The following is a 16,536-nucleotide window of genomic DNA, read 5'->3' as shown; positions in this document are numbered from 1 at the left end:
TCCACCCCCCCCCCCCCCCCCCGCCGCTCCGTTTCTTGGAACTGCGAGCGAAGAGTGGCAAGGTTGTCATTCACCTGTTTCTGCCCATACTATGCCTCTTCTTCCTACGTCCCCTCAACGATTCTATCTACCTCCCCTGTGGACTTGCACGTTAAGCGCAGCAATTTCTGCGATGCTGTTGCTTGGGGTCACGGGCAATTACAGCTGTCAAGATCCTAATGTGGCGACGCCCAGGCCGCTAGAGGGGACATTGTGCCCCTGCGACGCGATGGAAAGGCACAAACGAGTTTCTCGCGTCGCCTTTCGTAGTTATCTGCCACGCTCCTGTCATGTATATACATGCCCTGAACCCCTCCTACCCCCCCCCCCCCTCCCCCTCCCGACGCAGCGTTCATGACAGCAGCAGCAGTAGCCGGCGCTGTTTCGTCGTGACGTCACAGCATGCAGGGAGGTAATCATTATTTTTGTAGTGGCGATGCCAGACAACTTTTTCTTTAAAGGGCCAGGAGAAAGCGAAAAACATTATTATTCGGCAAATGAGACAGACGTAGTCGCCGTCCTTTTTATTGTATGTTTGTGTGGGAGGGGGGGGGGGGCGGAGAGAAAAGGAGCAAGAATTATTTATTCGTAAAAATAAGATAAGGGAGACGATGGAATTTTGTTTACGGCTTGATGCACTTATATTAGCTCCGTTCGTTTGTACTCCGTAATAAGTCATCCGCGCTTCCTCCGTTGTGCACATGCTATCGCTGTAGATTTAGAATACTCTAATGAAGCCTGCGCCAGAATTCCGATGCGATGCAAGTTTCACTCACTTCCGGTGGGCCGCTGATCGACTTGGCAGCCTTCCTCACCCTAGAGATGTTTGAATGGAGCTCGAGATCATGGCTTTGTTGCCATGAGACCGGCTATTCCAAGCAGGGCTACTTTGTTTGCTAGACAACGCCTTTGTCAAAATTACGACATCGGACATCGTCGTCACGTTCGCCTTAATTATAGTTGGAATTGCAATAGAGGACACTATAACATTGAGTGTGAGTCAACTAGTCTGCCAAAAAAGTGCTTCGCTAGCAGCCCCGAGTGATGTAGAAGTGTTCCGTGTTTTGACGCCCTCTCATATGGACTGCATATTTGCCGCTCCGAAGAGTGCCCAGGTGTTTTGTTAGGCTGATGATGATGACCTTAAAGTATCTGGCACATACCTACTCACGAGGATTGGCCAAGAAGAAGAACGTAAACTTTATTTTCAAATCAATCAGATTCGAGTCCGGCGTCCTTTTAGTAGATCTGGGCACCGCCTCGGACGCGGTTCCCCAGACCTTGTCTCGAAGCGGCTTCCTCGGCTCGCTGGACGGCCCAGAGTTGAGCTGATTGCCCAAGAGTCAGACAGATTTTACATATGTGCTAAGTGAATAAATTTAGAAATTCATAATTTTTGATGAATAAATTAAAGCGAGTGACATCCATGATGACGATTCAGTAAACATAGTCGTTCTAATAGAACACAGCAAAAGAAAGAAAATATGCATATACATTTATCAATGAGGCAATAAGGGAAGAATAAAATGAATAATACGATTAACAATGAAATGGCTTTGATTCAGCGATGAATTTCTCCATGGCGGTGCATCCATCCTCCCTGTGTGAGTTACCAATCACAGAAGCTCCGAACGACAGCAGCACCGGGGAGTTTAATGGCGGACCGAGAGGCCGCATTTGTAATTTCAAATGTCCTTTTTCTCAGGGGGGAGGAACACCATCAGTCCTGTAAGTAATGTCTAACTGTTTCAAATGCGCTGCAGAAATCGCACAAAGGGGAAATTGCCAGACCGGGCTCACCAGCAGCAAGAATTACCTTCTTCTTTGTCTTTTCTGTGTTGAGGCATCTATGACCCATTTGAAATATATTGTGCGCATGCTCGAGAGAACTATTTTCCTACAAAGACGGTGCCTAACTGCGCACCTCCTACCCCTGCGGGCAAGGCTTTGCCTTTAGTGTTAGACGGCATAATTAAGTCTACTGAATGTCGGCAATATATATTCCTCTTTTAGTGGTCATGTGGGAAAAAAAAACAATGACGACATTGAACGTTCGGAGAGGTTTTCTGATTGCGCTTCCTCACTGCAGGGGGGCGGCGGAAAAGAGCACACAGGGGAGGAATGTACTCGTAGCTTGTAAACGAGTCAATGACCGTGCATGGTCGCGGGGTCGACGACCCCTACAAGTTTCAGAAATACTAAGCTTCTGTTGCTGCAGATAGCGAAGACGGCTATGCAGAGAGCAACGATGCCCCCCAATTATTCACGTAACGAAGTTACGTCAATTGGCAGTCTCGTGAGCTACAGCGGGCGCCTGCGAATGCGGGAGAGGCGCACATTGGGTGAGACCGTGACGCTGTCATGATACAAGCTCGGCACCTTGCTTTTTTAGAAGGCCTGTGTGACGGAAGCACTTAGCAAAGCGCTACTAGCATGGCTACTGAACAGGATGCCATCCATGCCGAGAAACACAAACTCAATAAAGGCGGTGGCGATGCGAGAAGATCATTTGATATGCGCTAGCAATTCAAGCCAGTGTCCCTCCGTCGCCGGCGTCAGGAATGGTTTGTCTGCCCAGATTGGGGCTTACCTTACTTCACAGACCTTTCCCTTAAATTTTTCTCTCGGTCCCCAGATGCATTTGTGCACCTCCTATTCTCTTTTACTCGCCAATTTGTTCGTACCGCGATGGCGACATTTGTGGGGGAGAAGCGAACGCCCCCTCCTTGGCGGCGGCTGCAATTGACGGAGGGTGTAACGCAAAAAAAAAAAACGAAAAAAAAAAACGATTTTATATTTATATTTAAGTGGTCGCTAAAGAATCCGGTGGTCAAAATTCACCCGGAGTCCCATACAAAGGCATGCTTCATAATCAGATTGTGGTTTTAGCAGATAGAGCCCTATAGTTTATAAAATTTACGCTTCCAGATACTAGTTTATAGGGTTGCCCCCACTCCCCCCCCCCCCCCCCCCCCCAAAAAAAAAAAAAAAGGGTTTTATTGACGCTCAAGTATCCCAGTACACTCGCTTATTGCGTGTGCAGTCGATACTTCGTTTGTCTATTGACCCTTTTCGCGGAGCAGTTTGCTTTAGAGAAACGAGATGGCGCTTACGGCGGCGCGCCATACGTCTCCTCAGCGACCGCGCACGAATACGAAACCACTATCGCTTCTACCTTGCTTCCGTGCGATCAGCTGTCGGAAATGCAGCTGAGTTTTCGCTAACGAACTGTGCTCTAATCATGCTAGATTAACTCATGTGGATTGAAGACGTGTGCTGTAGTTGGCTGCAAAAGTAGTGACTGGCTTGTTAAGGAATTGAATGAATCTGTGTGGCCAAGTTCGCGGACCGCTGCTGCAACTGTCGGAACGTGTTACCAGCACTTCGAGATGTCCGGCTTTCCGCGAGAATACAGAAATATGCTCATCCGCCAGCATTGTATCGCTAACCTTCAAAGAAAGGGCTTCAGCAACCGAACGTCGGCACGAGTGAGTACCATATACCACTCGTTAAACAGTGAAAGAGGGAGTAGCGCCGCTTCCTGTCATAGTAAGCTTCGCGCACGTTATTTATACGCATCTATCCCAAATGGCAGGAAAACTTACACCCACTCTATCGATGACGTATCAAGAATAAGTGAATACGCGCACGCTTGAATATATGCGTCGCGGGATCGAATCCCGGCCACGGCGGCCGCATTTCGATGGGGGAGAAATGCGAAAACACCTGTGTACTTAGATTTACGTGCACGTTAAAGAACCCCAGGTGGTCCAAATTTCCGGAGTCCCCCACTACGGCGTGCCTCATAATCAGATCGTGGTTTTGGCACGTAAAACCCCATAATTTAATTTAATTTTAATGAATATATGCGCACTATATACGCACAATGAATTACGGACTACACCGATGGCCCACAAATGGTCGAAGCTGAATGTTTCGTGACGGTTCACAAGAGTAAGCGAGTTACTAGCGGTAATATATATTTGCTACGAGGGATTACAATGTACAAAACAGCGAAGCTCCAAGCCTTGCGCGCATGCAAGGATAACTCTATCGGCACTGAGCACACCCGCGAGCGATTAGGCAGAAAATAATCAGATAGTGGCTGCACCGAGGAACTTCACTTAGTCAGAAACTGACAAGCCGCTGCTTCAATATATTGCCCAAATAAAGAGCAAAGAGCAAAACACGCTAATCCTGATTCAATTCATGAGCGGAATGTTTGGATAGATTGGAATACATATTTAACCCCGCTTTTAGAACAAGCACCTCATACGTTTCTCGCGCCGTTAGGACAAAGCTTAATGAGCTTCGAAAGTGCTTTTACATGCTCGCTGAAGCTGTGATCAAAGCTTCGTGTTGTTCACCCAGCTACCGTCTACGATATCTCCCAAAACAGATGCTTTCTAAGCCGCGCCGGCGTCATACACTTCCATTGTAAACAAGGAGGCAACGGAGGAAGTTGAGGCAAGCAATGGACGCGTCACCACGTGATCAAACATGGCAGCGCCCACGGGATCGCCGCGAAAAGGGTCAATATTGTGATATATCATAAAGATTTCTGCGCAATTAAAGCATCCAGTTTGGTGTCTCCAGTACATACACGAGTGGATTATCTGCATTGCGGAAACGCACGTGAATTATTGATTCACTTGTGCCACCGTCACAAGATTGATTTATTGACTTCTGGATTCAGCCGAACGTCGATGCCATAAGGACCTCCCGTGTCTTCTTCTATGCCAATACTTGAAAGCTCTGCTGGTGGTGACTGCCGGCCTGCAAGCAAATATTTAGAAAATGTATGGAGGGAGCATTACCAAGACATGTGCTGGAGCAACATTTATGCAAACTGGTTACTTGTGCTCTATATATATTGTTCAAAGTAGAACGATCGGCTATATCGTCAGCATTAAATAATTTATTTTACTCATTTGCAGTAACTCATTACCCAGTTAATTTCTACGTAGCTATGCATTAACTAGTCAATTATTTATTTAGTTATTTATGCACAGACTCTTGCGAGCGCTATGTTTAAAATCCATGGCACAACTTTCTCAAAACGCCACAATATTCTCAACCCATGTGACCGCGCACCTTCTTCGACGTGACGTCATGTTATACATATCTCGCGGGGATCGAAACCCAAACTTAATCGTACAAATCCTACCATAGTACGTAACATACTCGGGGCGCCCTGGAGCTTGCCAGTATGCGTTATATCATTCAGATCAATGCCTTTTGTTAAACATTAAAGGTGGAAAGTACAAATTGTCACGGGAGTTTTCCTCTGCTCCCACACACACACACCACACACACAAAAACACTATTTGTAAAGGCCACACAAGTATCAAGCGTCAAGTTTGACACCTCAGTTTTCTCGCCTATTTCCATTTTTATTAAATGCGTAAGCATTTCTATGCTGACCCAACGAGAAAACTATCCGAGTGCCTGTCCGTCCTTACCATGAGACAATCGCTTTCAAGATAGAGCCCGCAGCAGAGAATGACTGTACCTTTGCGCTGCCTGTCGCTTCGACGCGAACGAGGCGACGAGAATACAGCGCTCACGGAGCTGTCGGCACATGCCGCACTGTGCCCGTTTCGCAGATTGCTTTCAAGATACGGACACGCGCGTCTCTATTGAACGCTAAGTGAGCGGCGATAGCACAGCGCGCCAAGCTATCAGCAGTCGGGACTCTCTGTCGGCATTGCTTTCAAAATAAGGCCCGCGCCAGAAGTATCCGCCACCGGAGCAGGGTTGATCACGGTTCATAATTAATGGTTCGACGCGGGTGGACAATACGCTAACGAGCGATAACGGCTTATAATGATCGGAACGTCATCAGCGCACCTGGCGCCACCGCCTGCAGTACAACGAACAAGAGACAGTGCGCATAAAGAAAAATTGCATACATTTCATTGCCTTCCTACATCTATCTCCCTCGTCATTTCACCGTGCACGTCCACATCCTCTGCGGGTTATCTATAACACGAGTGAACATTGCTTCTACTCGCCTCTTCTACGTCATCTCGTGCAGGTCTCACTTAACAGTTAGGCGTTGCAATCGCGCTTCTCTGTTTCACGATTATTTCCTGGTCATTCTCGCAATTAAACGAAATACACCAGCATACGGCCACTGAACACCACGTCGTTACTACGACATGCTTACGCATCTTTCAGATAACTCCCACAGGAGATTCTACGTGAATTTTTCCTTTCATATCGTTTCAATCGTCCCAACTGAAATTGGAAGTCGTGCATAACAGGGCTAGCATCTTTGTCTTTTATTAAGCTCTTTCTCTTTCTTGTTTTTTTTTTGCAATTATAAATAGACATGTTTCCTTTGTTATCCCCGGTGCGACTGAAAGACTCCAAGGTAGTATCGACGATTTACGATGTATGAACGTTGTCATGTTTGTTGGGCGCGTGCAGTACACCTTGGGCCTCACCGTAGCCTTCAATGTCTTGTGAAATAAAAATACGGTACATAGCAAAATCAATCTGATGCTCATAAACCGCTAGCCATTCGGAAGCTGCCAGCAATACCTAAGGAAATTTACAGCTATTTTTCCTACTGTTCAAGTTGCTGCCGAAGGCCCTTTTTGCAATCCATGATGTTTTGCTCAGAGATATTGATATTCACATTCCTCCTAATGCAACAAACGAGCATCCCCCACCCGAATAAAGTTGACGAAAAGACCCTCATTCTGTTTTCACTTACGTAGACCGGCTCGAGGCTGCAGAACATCCGCTATCTTCAGGAAACTGCGAATGTGCAGCCAGCAGTAGGGGTTAATGTCGGAGAGCTGAAAACTGGTACCAGGGACTGCAAGGCATTCCACCGTCTCCTTGACGACGCCGACCATTCTCATATACTCGTGAAGGCTACAGTGGCGAAGACGAAGCAGAGCGCTGCTGATGATCTTCTTGGCGTCGGCCTTAGTGACGTCAGCACTTTCTCTCACCATCTCGAGGAGACGAGGATGGTTGTGCATCAGCTCGATAGAACGAGCGCCTTCGATGCCATCTTCCTCGCCTAACACGAACCGAGCTGCAGCCGAGACGGCGGAGGCATTCTTTCTGGTCGCTTCCTGCGTGTAGAAAAAAACGAGCCATTGAGGTTTAAATCCGAAGGGACGTTGATGAGCCTGCAAAAGGTCAGAAGCTCGAAGCGCTTTATATTGTGCTCGTGAATGGCAGAGGAGAACGTGTGCGAAAATATAAGGAAATCTGAATTAGCTTGGCTTCCCAACGGGTGACGTAGCACCCGGTTCACAGCGGGATCTCGAAATATGTCAATAGGAAATTTCAGCAACGCGTGATAAGCGTTCTGATGTAACGCGCCATTGAGTGCAACCATAAGATTTTGAATAGAACAATCGGTTAAGCAAACATCACAAGCGACCACTGTTGTTGGATGCGCAAGAATATTGGCTAAAAAATTTAGACTAATGAGCACGAAAAAAAAAATAAGTTCGCAATTTTGTTTTTCTTGTGGTTGGGCGGAAGGCACAGGTGTCACGATTCACATGTGCGCTACCAGATCTCGAAGGCCACAGCGACTCCGATATGCCTTGTAAATGCAAAGGGCCACGATAGACAGCATCTGCCGGCCCGGTAGCTTGATAGTGCAATAGAAACAAAAAAATAGCGTGCATCAACCTGCACAACCTCAACCAATCCCTGAAAGCGGGGGTCTTGCTTTGAACAAATCGGGCACTCGTTCCGAACACTTTAACACTGAACGGACAACAAAAAAGTGACTAGAATTTATCTCTACATTGCACTCTAAAATCATTCTTTTCTTTGCACTCATACACGGCTAAGAAACTTCAAAAATAATCGTCACACGAACGTACGACAAGCAAATTGGCTAATGCCTAACAAAATGCCGTATTTAAATGAGGAACTCGATTCTACGTTTTACTGGCTGGAAAGGCGGGCACAAAACACGAGCATGTATAAAGTTATGGGCCAACGACCGAGCGAAGACCCGATTAGTATGCTTAAGATATAAATTAGCTAAGTTACATACTGGTTTCTACGAAGATTACTAGAGAAAACTAAGGCGCTGCGATCGTTTAGCTACCATGGGAATGATGGTAATTACACGACTTTGTCTATTTTTATTTACTTGTGGCTTCAACCATGCTTGCGAATCCATATGTGTGACGCTATTTTCCAAGTTTCTCAGCGCTCAGAGTTTTGCAACCCAGAAAAGCAATTCGTCTCTGCAGATATGCGTAATAATTAAAATTTGTAGGAATTATGGCACAATGCGTTCTTAAACGTGGTCAAGTTACGAAATCACAAGACCGTCCGAAGCCAGACGGATGAAGCTTAGGCCATATCCGTGTACTGTCAATCATTTCCACGCTGTCGGAGCCGCCACATTCGGAGCACCAGTAGACGCAAGCCTCAGAGTTCTCTCTAGCAAGTTTCTCAGGAAACGCTTTATGGTACGCACTACGCTTGCCCTGCCTTCAGTAGCTTATCACTTCCCCTGTGATCGGGAACGATCCAACTACAGTGCTCGATTCAACAACAGTTAGCCCTAAGTCTTACCATGATGTCGGCCAGTGCGATGTCCTTCTCATTGGATGCTCCCGTCAACGCCTCGGCCTTGTGCAACGAACAGCTGCGCACTTCTCCATACATTTGGCCATGCCTGGCACTGAAGACACAGGCGGGAGTCAAGGTGAACTCCATGAGGCTGAGACTCTTGCTAGCACTGTCCGCGAGCCACTTGAAGTCGTCGTTGGACAGCAGCACTCCCTTGATGTTGAGTCGGACTAGTTTGAGGTTGGAGGCCAGGGCTCTCACCAGTTCCCCCTGCACATCCCGACGATCCTGCTCTGTTAGAAGGGTACAAACGTAACCGAAGTCTATGTTTACATCGGTAAGCGTGGACGGGGCCCTTACACATGCCGCCAAGGCGGAGAACGCTTTGCGATCGAAGCGATCGCAGTTAACCCGAAGTGACGTTATGTGAGCGCAGCCACCGACCACTTCTAGAGCTGAGATAACCGGCTGCAAACCGACACCTTCGCTGCAAAGAAAATGGCTCGCTCTGATTGTTGCGCTGCTGATTCGCGGGCATTGCTGCAGCCGCTGCGTGTTGCTGTGCATGTAATGCCCATGGATGACCACTCGATCGTTCAGTCCTCGCTCCTGGATGGTTCTGCAGACCCTGTCGATCCTGTCGATTCCGGGCAACGAGAGGACGACCACCGACCTCAGAGCGTCGGTGTCCGCAACTGCGCCGAAGAAGGCATGGCACTCCGCTTCGCCGAAGCCTCGCAAGTCGATGCAGAGCTTGTTGAGCAGTGAGTCCTGTCGCCGCAGGGCTGTGAGCCAGGGATCCATGCATTGCGCGGCTTTGAGATCTGGAAGCTGGGCGCTGGGGCACCAGAATGAAGCACGGCATTCGCAGAACGTCGAAGGGAGCCTCAGGCTGCGGAGTGTCGTGCTCTGGGAGGCCACTTTGGCGAATAGGGCGACCGCGCCCACGCTGCCAAACACATATAGACAGCAGGTATTAGTTGAAAAACAGTTGAACTCGAGGGGGAAGAGAAAACGAGAAAAACAATAAACGGACAGACTACTCTATACATTCACATTGCATACTCAAATCGACCTTCCTTAACGTGTACAAAAGTTCCATCCAACGTCATCCGCTAAGGATGTTCAAGGCAACCACCATGCTTTAGGTTCGCGAAATCACGTGTCACAGTAAGCGCTGATTAACAGTGACGACTGACCATACAAGCCCTGCCCTACGCTTCTGAAACGATGCCGATGGTAGGGCGACAGCGTGATGACCATGGGAATGAAGACAGCGTGATGTTTTACGGTGTAGAGTGCAATTATAACGAATGACCCGTGTAGCACTCTCCCCGGTTTGAGTCACAATAAAGAAACTTGTAACGAGACAAACGGCACATAATAACTAGCAATCCAAAGTCTATGAAAGCGACAGAACAAATCACTGTGAGGCATGGCGCGTTATTAACCGTGGACTGCGCAAAGACTGTTCCAGATAAAAAAAAAGCTAGATCAATTTTTTGTAATTATGGGGTTTTACGTGCCAAAACCACGATCTGATTATCAGACACGCCGTAGTGGGGGACTGCGGAAATTTGGACCACCTGGGGTTCTTTAACGTGCACCTAAATCTAAGTACATGGGTGTTTTCGCATTTCGCCCCCATCGAAATGCGGCCGCTGTGGCCGGGATTCGATCCCGCGACCTTGTCCTCAGCAGCCCAACACCAAGCTAGATCAATTTCTCCAGTTTCGTTTTGACAGCCGCGCTGGAGCGCCAACGTTCGATCGACGTCAACTAGAAGTGGCATCACCTTCCAAGCTTTTGTCAACAGTTTTTATCATCATTTCCGCCGTCATTATCACTATCGCAGTCATCATTTTGCCATTATCGTCATCATTTTGCCATTATCGTCATCATAGCCATCGCATTCCCAGTGGCACCTATATTTAGACTGTATTAGTTTTGGGATGGGCCTGCAAAAGAGGTAGCGCGCTAAGGAATACATTGTCATCCAAAAACAAAAACAAAAATTTTTCAGTGATACCATTACAACTAAAAGCTGACTGCAGCGTAACACACAGTCTACCAAAGGCTAAGGGTTAAAGTATTCCACGATAAAATCAGAATTTGAGGTATCAAACTCGCAGTAGCGTAAAGGTATTACACGTTGGAGATTACAATGTTATGGCAACGAAAGTCGTTAGAGAAGTGTTGTGAAGTGTCTCCATGTTAGCGTCGGTCCGTAATACAATGTAAGATATACTTACAATTCTGCGTTCATCACGACGATATCCGCATTCAGTTCCTCCAAAGTATTCATCTTGCAGAACGCATCGATGAGTTCTCTCAAGAGCGACTCCCTGTCGGAAAAAGCGTTCGATTTGAGCGTCACTATCTTCAGCGTTGAGCCTTCTTTGGCGAGGTAGCTGGCGAAGAGTGCATTGGAGGCTTCGTCGCGGTAGCCGAACACGCATTGTCCGACGGCGATGTCAGTGACAGTCTGGTTATCTATGAGAGCATGAATGAGCCGCCTCGCCTCGCTAGGGGACATTGAAAGTACTGCCACGTCGAGAGTCGTCAGGTAATGCATGCCCAGCTCGAATGAGCTCCCGCACAAACCTATCTTAATTCCCCAGTCCTTCTCGAAATCGTGAACCTTGAAGGCGAGTCTCTCGAGTTGCGGGAGGGACTTGATCACCTCGCACATGAAAGCTGCGTCGCCAGATGCAAGGAATTTCCCGCAGACAGCAACGCTTTTCAAAGAGCCATGGCGTTTTACTGCTGACAGTAACGAAGGGTGATACGTCGAGCAGCCGTTGAATTCAATCGCTGTGATGCAGCGGTGCTCAGCTACTAGACGTTCAACAAGATGCAGTGCCTTCGATTTGCACGAATCTTCCTCTGAGCCGTACAAGGCGTGCCCGCAAGTGCTTGCCTCGACGACCGCGATAAGGGCATCGCCCCTGCTCTTTCCTCGCCAGTCTTCCCGAAGCTCTAGGCAAGCGTGTAGAAGGATCTCGTTTAAGCCACGGCGGTGCTTCAGTAAACGACAGCTTGCCCCTCCCGCCTTTGTGCAGGGGATGTTCTGGGCGTGCCCTTCCGTGCTGCCTGCGTCGGGTGCACGTTCGGTGTTGATGGCATCGTTTACGCGCGACTCATAAGACATGATTCACCAGTCCGCTGAGTAGCCAAACACAGTGCTGCCGCGTGAACTATATCCGTCGGTCGTCAGGCGTGCTACCTGCACATAGAAAGAAACAGTGCACAACAGCGTTAGAGAATAAATAGTCTTCTCAGTAAAAAAAAATAATAAAATAAAATAAACTGTCAACGCACTTTCTACAAGGCCTTTCCTTTCTGTTGTGAGGCCTGTGTTTTCGACTAAAGAATAAAATCACGTCTACTCTCGGTCATATGCGGGGTGAATATTTTTACGTTTTATGGAATTTCTAGATATCGCCTGCTGCAGATAGCATAATTCTAGTCCTTGAGCTGGATTGTGCGGAGAGGCGGACATTACTCGCCAAAAAATCGACACATATGGAACTAATTGCCAAAAATGAGTGATTACCTTTCAAAATAGTTACTTTACGCAACATAATGCAATTTACGAATTGTAGCCGGCGAGCTTGTCAGGCATATCCACTTGGAATGAATTTCCAGAATGACACCAGTTTAGAGATATGCGTCATCGAAATCGCCGTAAAAATGCAGCGTTTAACAAAACACTCTTTTATGCATTAAAACGAAAAATAACTAGGACGCTTATGTATTTCGTCCCAGAAATTGGGAAATTATCTCTCGAAGCCGGTTTGATCCTGGAAATTCCTTTCAAGCGGATGCGTCTTCCAACGTCACCGGCTACGCTTCATAAATTGCAATATGTGCCGTAAAGTAATTAATTATTAAGTTAATTAGTTTGTTTTTGTTAATCAGTTGTACATGTGTTTCAATTTGTCGTGCCATTATTGTCCGCCTCCTTCGATAATGCAGCTCAACGACAAGAATTATGCTATCTGCGTCAGGCGATATTCAAAACTTCCGTAAAACTTAAAACTGATCACCCTGTGTATGAAAGACGAAAAGCACTAGGGAGACAGTTTTCATTGTTTAGCTCAGTGAGACCCGGCTGTGCGCTACAATTCCTACCGTGATGCTGCCATTAAGTCCTAAAATGAGAGAGCTGAGCAAGTTGGTAGTGCAATCATGATATGAAAGTGCTAGTACAAAACAAGCGTTTATGTTGTCATACTTATGACTGGTTAAGTGCGCATTGACAAGGAGGCCGAATGAGTCGACACCCAAACAAGCGCTGCCTAGGCACAGACCTAGGTATGTCTTACAAACAAGGTTTAACTTCAACGTTTGTGCTGTCGTTCTGGTCGTTGCCTTCCGTATTTTACAAGACCGCCCTTCCCCCAAACTAATCTATTGTCAGCGTCACGCGCAGGGCGATTAGGAACTGTCGTGCAGCAAAAAAAAAAAAAAAAAACATATGCGTCGAATCAACCAACTTCAGAAGATAGCTACAAGGGCTCGTCCACTGGCAAAGTCTTGATGGGGACTGTGCTTCTTTAGTTTGCTACTCCGGCACATTGAAAGCGCCGTGACTCACGTCAGTTTTCTGGCCGCGGGTCAAGCTTGTTTGTTCACACAGAAAGTAAGCTGAGGGTAGTGTATACCGCTCGCCTCTCGTTTTTCTTGCATGACATCGTCGAAAAGGACAGGGCACTGGCGTCAAGGTCACCTTCACGGTATGGTTCGGTGATCGTTTACGAAAGCGCTGCTCTGATTAGTAGTATTGCAATATTGGTTAGTTGTACGAAGTTGGTCTAGGACAATGTTCCTTTCGCACAGAATTGGGGGCCTATGGAAAATACTGTGACGCGAAATTATTCATACACAAGGTAATGTTATAGGATTTCCTAAACACTGAATCTTGTAGAAAAAGGGGGCAACGATGTTACCGGCGATTGCCGTAATTTACATTGCAACAGAAGGACAATCACAAGCGCAACTTGGGCATGGATAATGTAATGATTCTGTTCCAATTATATGTATTTTCGCGCGAGAACTGCGCTCCGCCTGCATTATTAACAGAACTTGCTCTAATAGTGCTTTGTATTTTTTTTAACTGTCATCTTTACTGCTAATAATTTTCGGATAGCCGACCCCGAAATTCTCATATTTTACACTTAATGAAGCAGCAAGAACATCGCCCTTTGGGCACGGTTAATGACAAGAAAGGTAGGGAACTGAGATAAAATAATCCGGATAAGATACCTGATAAGATACAGCCGTTCACGTGGGGCGCTGAGTACCGTCACTTTGACGTAAGACGGTTCACGTCAGTGGCGCACCGACGGGGGGGGGGGGGGGGGGGGCGGATTCGGGGGTTGTAACCCCCCCCCCTGAGGCCGACTTAACCCCCCCCCCCTTTTTGTTTAACCCCTTTTCTTTCCTTACGCATTTGAGTGCTGCAACTAAGATGTAAGATGCGCAATCGTCTGCACACTCGCAAAAAGCGCATTTGTTTGACAATTTCCCGTGAAGAAATCGAAATTAGGGCTGTTTAGATGGTATTGGCAAACTGTCAACGCAGAGACCCCTGGCAGAGATCCTGGGTGCGCTACTGGTTCACGTCGTGCAACGCAAATTTGAGTGACGATGTAAGTGCATGCATGTCCGGAGGTAACGCGAAAATGTACATGTCTCCCGAGTCTTTATATTTCTTCGCGCAAATTTTCACCTGATTCATATGTCATCATCAGCCTATATTTATGTCCACTGCAGGATGAAGGCCTCTCCCTGTGATCTCCAATTACTCCTGTCTTGCGCTAGCTGATTCCAGCTTGCGCCTGATTCATATGTACTATCGACCAAAAAAAGTTTACGGACCAAGGGATCTGACAAAAATCTGAATATTTCCGCAACCTCAAAACGCAGCCTAGTATTCCCACTTCCAGCCTCTACTGGTATATGCGAACAACATTGTGATGTATGGTTTTACTGGCTACACTTAAAGGCTGCTCGGATATTTAGCGTTTTTTTGAGATGCCGTGGTCCGTAAACTTTTTTGGTCGATAGTAAACTTTTTTGGCAGCCAAGTGGGGAAACGAAACGCTGAACACTTTGTTCTTTCAACCTACAATTTTCGTCTTTAATGTTTGCAGCTGCGGTTTTGTGACAGTCGGGCAACTGAGTTTTTCATACTGTCGTACCTATAGTGTACAACAAGTGGACATTGCGGCTTAGCTGCGAACATTAAGCCGTCAGTGAATCGCTACTGTCATAACTGGGCGCGCCTTTTTCGCGGTTCCCGTCCTTAACACGCAAGATGGTTGTTATCTCAAATTTTATTATTTCCACGCTTGTACTACGTCAATAGCCGCATTATAAGACAGGTTTTGTCTAGCTTAACATTTGACGCCTCGAGGTGTGCGCGGATCTATTCTGACAACCATTCTGAATCCGCTATGAAACACAAGTACTGACACACTTGCTTGTGAGACAGAAAATTGTTCATGCGCAACGGCGTCGTTGTTTTAGCTCGGATAAAAAATTTCACCTACTAGATTAAAGAACAAAAAACACTCGTCGGGTAAGCGAAGGTTTTGGCTGCTCTGCCTGTACAACCTCAAAGAAAACAAAATAAGGGTAAAGAAAGAAAACTTTGCACACTGTTTGTTCTTACAAGTATGGCAATCTATGAATATAAAAAGTACATATTGGAAAGATTTTAACTGTACTAGAAACGGGGACAAAGGCGGACAAAAAACACCACGTGCGCAGTTTCTTAACACAACTAAATTTTAATGGGTGAAAGTTGACACATATATATATATATAGTGAGGATAATAAAACAACATGATCTGATTGGCAAGACATGGTCACATGTACAATTCAATCACAGTCTCGCACCCAGATATTGCACTTCACAATCTACAAGAACTACCGACGGATCACTGATGCATCCACGTGGTCTTTTTTTTTTTTTTTTTGCATAAGCCTCGTAGAGCTCCGGCGTGATGCGGTCCTTATGGCGATATCAAATCTTAATTCTTTTCAGTAGCGGTTGGCATGCCTTGTTTGTCTCTTTTCACAGTCACTGCAGTACTTCGCCACGTGGGAATAGCCATCAGATGAACAGTTCGTAGAATGCTCCTTTAAACGAATATTAATGCAGCGGCTCGTTTGTCCAACATACACGCACCCACAAGTGAAACGAAATTCATATACTCCAGCGCGATCGCTGAGGACGTACTTTGACTTTTTCGGATCAATATGGCAAACAAAAGGGCTATTGCTAGGTGACCTGTCAATTTTATTCATTACACGTGCACAAAAACGTGCCAACTTCAACAAACTAGCCCAACTTGGTGCACTACTGTAATGTAAAGTGCACCTAGCGTCGTCATCATCGCCCTTTCGTCAATGCTAATTTTAGAGTGGTCAAGAATTTTGTCGTAATTTTCGTTCTAATTCACAGACCAAAAAAAAAAAAACACAATTTCTTCACTCACCTTACGTAGGCTTGATACTTAGAAACGTGGTCTCGTAATGCCTGCACGTGGTGCGGTTACGTGTTGACGACTGATGCGCCAGTCAAATCACTCTGCGGACTTGTCCGCTGTCAAAATTGGTCGCGCCCTTCGTCAAAGTCAAGCGACACGCTGAGTCAGAGGAGGAAGTCCTTGATCCAAGCTGCACTCTATTCTTCAACCCTGCCAGCGAGAAGGTCTGATGACTAAGTGGCTTGGTTGAAAGGGAAAGGTTGGCGCTGTCTTCTGCCAGCGCCAACCAGTTTGGCGCTGGCAGAATTTCCGGGCAGTGCCCGGAAATTCACGCTCTCAGCGCCGTCGCGTCTCCCTTCACGTAGCGCGCTTGGCAGCCGCGAGGAGGCGCCACGTAAACAGGTTTTGTTTATCTCCCGATGGCTCGCGCGATTTG

General features: G+C 46.8%; 1 protein-coding gene across 1 annotated transcript; it reads right to left on the bottom strand.

The window, feature by feature from the left end:
- Positions 1-4,702: 4,702 nt before the first annotated feature.
- LOC119452351 (uncharacterized) lies at positions 4,703-16,238 on the bottom strand. The gene is made up of 5 exons (XM_037714560.2): positions 16,110-16,238; positions 10,854-11,827; positions 8,605-9,550; positions 6,761-7,130; positions 4,703-4,815 (listed from the first exon to the last, which is right to left on the bottom strand). The coding sequence occupies exons 2-5, from the start codon at positions 11,750-11,752 to the stop codon at positions 4,703-4,705; spliced, it is 2,328 nt and encodes a 775-aa protein (XP_037570488.2). The 5' UTR covers positions 11,753-11,827; positions 16,110-16,238.
- Positions 16,239-16,536: the final 298 nt, after the last annotated feature.

Source organism: Dermacentor silvarum, chromosome 5, assembly GCF_013339745.2.
Source record: "Dermacentor silvarum isolate Dsil-2018 chromosome 5, BIME_Dsil_1.4, whole genome shotgun sequence".
NCBI lineage: Eukaryota > Metazoa > Arthropoda > Arachnida > Ixodida > Ixodidae > Dermacentor > Dermacentor silvarum.
Note: the sequence above shows the minus strand (reverse complement) of the source record. Positions and strands in the feature narration are given on the sequence as shown.

Bases quoted from the DNA above. Each gene is read 5' to 3' on its own strand.
- LOC119452351 (XM_037714560.2), bottom strand. From the start codon at position 11,752: ATGTCTTATGAGTCGCGCGTAAACGATGCCATCAACACCGAACGTGCA. The intron at 9,551-10,853 runs GTAAGTATATCT...TGTGTTTGGCAG, and splicing joins GTCGTGATGAACGCAGAATT to CGTGGGCGCGGTCGCCCTAT. The intron at 7,131-8,604 runs GTAAGACTTAGG...TTCTACACGCAG, and splicing joins TCGCACTGGCCGACATCATG to GAAGCGACCAGAAAGAATGC.